Source organism: Limulus polyphemus, unplaced genomic scaffold, assembly GCF_000517525.1.
Source record: "Limulus polyphemus unplaced genomic scaffold, Limulus_polyphemus-2.1.2 Scaffold7376, whole genome shotgun sequence".
NCBI classification, from domain to species: Eukaryota; Metazoa; Arthropoda; class Merostomata; order Xiphosura; family Limulidae; genus Limulus; species Limulus polyphemus.
In genome coordinates, this window is record NW_013672986.1 from 18,551 (window position 1) to 25,111 (window position 6,561).

Here is a 6,561-nt window from a genome sequence, read left to right on the forward strand (position 1 = left end):
ACTGTTTTAACAATTACAAGTTACAGTAATCAAGCTCTCATCATAACAGGATGTACTGTTTTAACAATTACAAGTTACAGTAATCAAGCTCTCATCATAACAGGATGTACTGTTTTAACAATTACAAGTTACAGTAATCAAGATCCCATCATAACAGGATGTACTGTTTTAACAATTACAAGTTACAGTAATCAAGCTCTCATCATAACAGGATGTACTGTTTTAACAATTACAAGTTACAGTAATCAAGCTCTCATCATAACATGATGTACTGTTTTAACTATTACAAGTTACAGTAATCAAGCTCCCATCTAAACAGGATGTACTGTTTTAACAATTACAAGTTACAGTAATCAAGCTCCCATCATAACAGGATGTACTGTTTTAACAATTACAAGTTACAGTAATCAAGCTCTCATCATAACAGGATGTAATTTTTTTCTTCTTACCTGGATAAATAAGAAGTCAAATTTTCAAAACCAACAAGAAATTAATAAAGTATTTTTTTATCATTAAGTTATATTCAATACCAAAACACTTTATTCTGACGTGTTGATAAAAAAAAAAGTACTTACAATCAAAATTGCTACAAAGCAGGCAATGGTTGTGTTCCAGTCTCCATAAGACGAGGCTTTCCCAACCAAGACGCTATAGAAAATGAAATCTCCGAGTCCTAGCTTTACACCCCCTATAGAACGAAAGAAATCACTTTGTCATACGTTTGTAAGGTACACAGGGCTGGTGGTTTTGAATTTCAATTCCAAGTGGCACAAGCAGATGAGAATGGTGATCCAAACAGCATGCCAATTCCCAGCTAACTGCTGAGTAGGCTGGAATAAGTGAGGTAAAGTGTCTTGCATGCAGCAGTATGACGCGGGCCAGCCTCAAACTCGCAACCATCCAAAGAGTGAAGCTGCCCTGTAATTTTACTATAAAGTGTCTTGCATGCAGCAGTATGACGCAGGCCAGCCTCGAACTCGCAACCATCCAACCACCAGTCCAAAGAGTGAAGCTGCCCTGTAATTTCACTATATTTTTAATTTTTCACAAACTTTACTATTCTAATAACATAAAATATTTAACTGTTTATGGAAGAGAGATTATTATATTCTTCTAAATTATTATATTACAGGGTAGCCATAGATAAAAAATGGTATCATGTTCGAAGATGAAAAATTGGGAAACAAGGTTATCGGCACATGAGATAATATCAGCTTATAAAAGAAAAAACTACTAATTTTACCACCAGGTGGTGAAACAGTAACCATAACTTGCCAAATAAAAAAGAAAGAATGAAACTAATTGAATGCTGGATACAACAACTGTCAGTATGGCTCCAGAAAGAAGAAGACAGATGTCAGGTCGATAATATCACTGGTTATGGGAACACCTAAGGCTCGTGTTATCTGGAATGACATTCAATTATTAACCATGCAGGACAAATCCCGATGCAATGTTTATTATAATTCTTAGAACATATTGAGACTGGCTATTTTCAACATTATTCCTTGACTGGATGCTGTAGTTGAGAATGAGGCGGGACATGATGATCACATGGTGTAGAAATGAACCCTCTGAGGATTCTGTTTAATTGAGACTTTTGAAAAAGTAAAATCTTAATGTGCAGTAAAATGCTGTGAGTGCCAATGGTGGTCACCTTATAGTGGGGTCTGGGGGCATACTCCCACAGAAACCTTTTATTCAATGAATCAAAACAATTTAATCTGGTACACTTCCTGGATCAAGCCAGTCAACCAATCACAGTGCATTATAATGGTTAAATTTTTGTTTGTTACGTGTGTGAGCAGAAGAATAGGCACAGAAGCAAGAGTCTCACACTCAATGCCAGAGTGTTGGTAACTCTACATTTTCCAGCTATGAAACTTCAAAGTGAAGAAAACACTTTTTGGCCACTCTCTATACAACAAGAAAGCTAAATGAAACACATTGCTAATTTATTCTGACGAAGGTTTCAATAACAATCTGTTTAAGCTCAAACCTTGTTTTATCTCTAGGTCAGTAAATAGCTCATTTTATTGCCACACTTTGAAGTTATTATCATTACTGTACTGACATGTCTAGTATTCCAATATTTTATAATTAAGAAATTTTGGAAAATTCCAGAAAAGCTAAATTTAAACAGACAGCAAAAATAATCTTTGAAATAGGAAAAGTTCTTATTAGTATATTTCTTTACAAATTTTATATTTAAAAAAACTTCAATCAAACTTGACTTATGAGACTGATATTCATTTAGTGATATCTACTGTAACTAAAACCCCTAAATAACTTGTAGGAAAGAAGGGGATAATTAAAGATATTATCAATTTTAATATACTTTCTATCATTAGGAAAAAGTATATTTCTTGAATAATTTCTCACACTTTAAAGAAAAGCTAATTTTTACAAACTAGCTTACGTTCTTCTTCTTCCTGCTGTGTGTTCCTATCGGTAAGGTTTGTTATAATAATATTATCTGCACTAGAACCTTGCTGATCAGACTGCTGGGCTGTATTTGATTCAGTAGAAGGCCAGTTTTGCCCATCTGGATCAGCCTGCCCGGTAGGTATTACTCCATTTTCAGTGTGCGAGTCCTCTCCTTCTGTAAAATACTTGTTCAAATATAGCAGCACTATTTCATGTTTTATTACCTCAAAACGATACAATATAGCAGCACTATTTCATGTTTTATTACCTCAAAACGATACAATATAGCAGCACTATTTCATGTTTTATTACCTCAAAACGATACAATATAGCAACACTATTTCATGTTTTATTATCTCAAACGATACAACTTTTTTATACTTTTTATTTGGTAACTAACAGAAAACAAAGGGTATTCTTTTTCTCACACGTTATAATTCGTTAACAATGAATATTATACAGATATGTCGTACTATCATGACCACAACAGATGGTAGGTTAGGTTCTGAAACAACATTTTCACATGAAAAAAAAAACAATAAGTGCCAGACACTTATGTATATCAACTGAGAAAAATGAAATTTATCCATTGTTCTCTGTTTGAGCTAAAAGTTAACACTAATCTTAAGAAACATTTGTAGTTGAAGACACAAAGCTAATATTTATACCTACAAAACATGTTTTCAAGAGATGGAAAATCAGGAATGAGAAATATATAACACTCAAAAAAGGTGTTGCCTAAATATTACATCTCCTACTTTGTATGATATTTAGCTGGAATTGTGTTATTTTAACTATTATTATTAAAAATGGATTAATAATACGGTTTATAAAACACCTCACAGAATAGCAAAACTCTCATTAAATTACATTTTTTTAAAGACTTACACTGATGTAATGAGTGGTATTTGTTAATCAATTAACTGAGAGGCTCAATTATATTCGACTATTTGGTTAATATGTGACTCCTACAGCCCTCATGGTTAATCAATTATATTCCCGAGTTCTAACTGAAGTCTTAAAATAAATATGATATTGATTTATTTCTCATGACTGCCATTATTTGCAGCTACTAACAAATATTTATGACTGTTAATGAGTAAATCACTCAGTAAAGTTTTACTTAATTGGAGTGAAAAAGAGAGAGAGAACTTAAAAGTAATTATATTCAGAAAATGGGTAAATACAGTTAGAGACATAATTCATAAACCTAACGTACTTAAAGAAATTCACTATTAACAACAGTGAACACGTTACGGAGTGTTTAGATTCTTTACACAGTAAATATGTCATCACTTGTGCTGATAAAGTAGCTGACAACTTTTTTTTTTCGTAAAAAAATTTATATTGCAACTTTAATTAAAGAATTCAGGTTAAACTTAAAAATGTTAAAACCTTTGGGTATACAAACAAGTTAAAACTGATATAGAACCTACCATACAAACGTCGGTGTAGATTCACTTATAATGTAATATCTAAATTACTTTGAATTCAAAAAACTGTGACTGAGGATTTGTGAATTTTGTCTGAAATAAATAGAGCATTTAAAGAAATACTGTATTATTATTCAAGACAAAATGATTTTCTTGAAACAGCCAAACAAATTCATCCAACAAAACTCACCATAGAAAAACAAACCACAGTTTCAGGATTTAGACATCAAGTTTAAAGTTTTCAATAAAATGAACACAATAAACATCAAAGTTATTAAGTTTCCATTTCCAAACACAAATAGTCTAAATAAGTTATGTAACCACCTTTACCACACACATCTTAACAGGTACAATAGAATATGTTCAATCTCACAAGACTTCTTGGATGGAACTTGTAAACTCACATTTTTTTCTAAACAAAGTTTCTCCCATCACATGCTAAACACAAAATTCATTATATTTTTAGGAAGATCTTGGTTTGTTTTGAATTTTGCACAAAGCTACATGAGAGCTATCTGCACTAACCATCTCTTATTTAGAAGTGAAAGACTGCAGAGAAGGCAACTAGTCGGCACCAGACACAGCCAACTCTTCGGCTACTCTTTTACCAACGAAGAGTGGGATTGAAGTCATCAATATCGATGACTATGAGCTCGATGTCGTTCACCAGTTTATCTACCTTGGCTCTAGCATCTCGCTTGATGCTGAGATCGACAGGAGGATTGGAAAGGCAACCACGATGCTTGCTCGCCTTACGCCAAGAGTGTGGACAAACTCTAAGCTGACCCTGAAGACGAAGATGTCTGTGTACAGCGCCTGTGTCCTCAGCACCCTACAATATGGCAGCAAGACGTGGACTACTTATGCCAGCCAAGAGAAAAGACTGAATACCTTCCACCTCAGAAGCCTGCGACGCATACTTGGTATCTCCTGGCAAGACAAGGTAACTAACACCGATGTCTTGTCTTGTACGAACCAATCTACCATGTACACTCTGTTACGACAGAGCCGGTTGCGCTGGATAGGCCACTTGCACCGTATGAAGGATGGCCAAATCCCAAAAGACATCCTCTACGGAGAGCTTGCCAAAGGACAGAGAGGCATCGGCCGCCTGCTGCTGAGATACAAGGACATTTGCAAAAGAGACATGAAGGTGCTCAACATCAATACTGAAACTTGGGAGGACCTCGCTGCCGATCGCGCCGACTGGAGAAACACTCTCTGTAAACAGCTGAAGATCGGTGAAGAGGAATTGACGGTGGCGGCAGAAGAGAAGCGAGCGCATCAAAAGGAACAGGCAGCAAACAGACCAGCGTCAATGCACATATGTGACCTCTGCAACTGGGACTGTCACTCTCGTGTCGGTCTCCTTAGTCACAAGAGATGCTGCTCTAGACGAGCGATCAACATGAGCTAACAATGGACGAATACTCATCCATGGTCAAACCTGGCCGAAGGAGGCCTACTACTAGTGGGATTGACCATCACATTATAATGCCTCAATGACTGAAAGGGGAAGCATGTTTGGTGGGACGGAGATTTGAACTTGTGACCCGCATATTGCGAGTGAAGCGCCCTAATCACCTAGCCATGCTGGGCCTTTTGTGGAAGTTTTGGCAATACTCTTGCTATTGGTTTAGAAGTTTTACAAAAATTCACAACATTTTCAAAACTTTCATGTCTACACTCTAACTTCTTTGAAAATAGTTTAAGGTAATAACAAGAGCAATCAGACATTGCATACCCTCGCCCTGCCACTCCTATTCAAGAATTGCATGCATTTATACTGGATAATGTCAAATTTCACCTTTGAAAACTCAGAAAATCCTTCTCAGATCCAGATCATTTTTTGCAGTGTGATGAGGAAAATCAACCTTAATGTGTCAATGAATTTTGGCATGAACCCAGTCACACTTCACAGAATGATTAACCCAAAACTGTGAAATTACCATATCTCCCCATTATAAAAAATACTTTAAAGTGGTACTGTCCCATACTGACTTCCCATCTGGTGTTACCATATCTCCCCATTATAAAAAATACTTTAAAAGTGGTACTGTCCCATACCGACTTCCCCTCTGGTGTAAAAGTTTTGTGTACATCAGTTTATTAGTTTTTGAGATACATGCACAGAAACACAGACAGACACACACACACACACGGACCCGATTGCAATACCCCTGCCCGACTCTGGGAGTGAAGGTAGTAAACAGCTTTAGTGTATTGACCACTATTAGTTTTAATTCCTGTAATATTCTTATTATATGCATACGTTGGAAATACTAGCTATATAACAGTTCTGTGTATGGTATAACATTACACATTAATTAAGTTACACTAATTTTTGCTGGTTACTTTATTTTCCATATTTACGATTCTTGTAACTTATCTTTCTAAGTCATTATTATTATTAAACTTCCTCTAAACTTATCAGATTTACTTTCCAGCTTTTACAGAATATTTAACTTCTTGTTACCTACTCCATGTGTTATGTCAGGGTTTTTCAAAATGGGGACTGCAGGAAAGTGTTAAGGGAATAATAAATATACAAAACTGTTAAGGTACACAGTAATTATATAGACTTAAAATAAGACCCAAAACTCGAGCGCTTTCAATTAGTTCTTTCTGAACTATTCGAAAGTGCTCGAGTTTTGGGTCTTATTTTAAGTCTATAACACTTTATATGTGATCCTTTGTGCTA

General features: G+C 35.3%; 1 protein-coding gene across 1 annotated transcript in view; it reads right to left on the bottom strand.

Annotated features, from left to right (window-relative positions):
* LOC106474571 (presenilin-1-like) overlaps positions 1 to 6,561 on the bottom strand; it is a 25,739-nt gene that overhangs the window by 4,482 nt on the left and 14,696 nt on the right. The window contains exons 7-8 of the mRNA XM_013935259.2: positions 2,420 to 2,602; positions 576 to 688 (exon numbers count right to left, since the gene is read on the bottom strand). Coding sequence (XP_013790713.2) covers positions 576 to 688; positions 2,420 to 2,602 — 296 coding nt within the window. The remainder of the gene's footprint in view (positions 1 to 575; positions 689 to 2,419; positions 2,603 to 6,561) is intronic.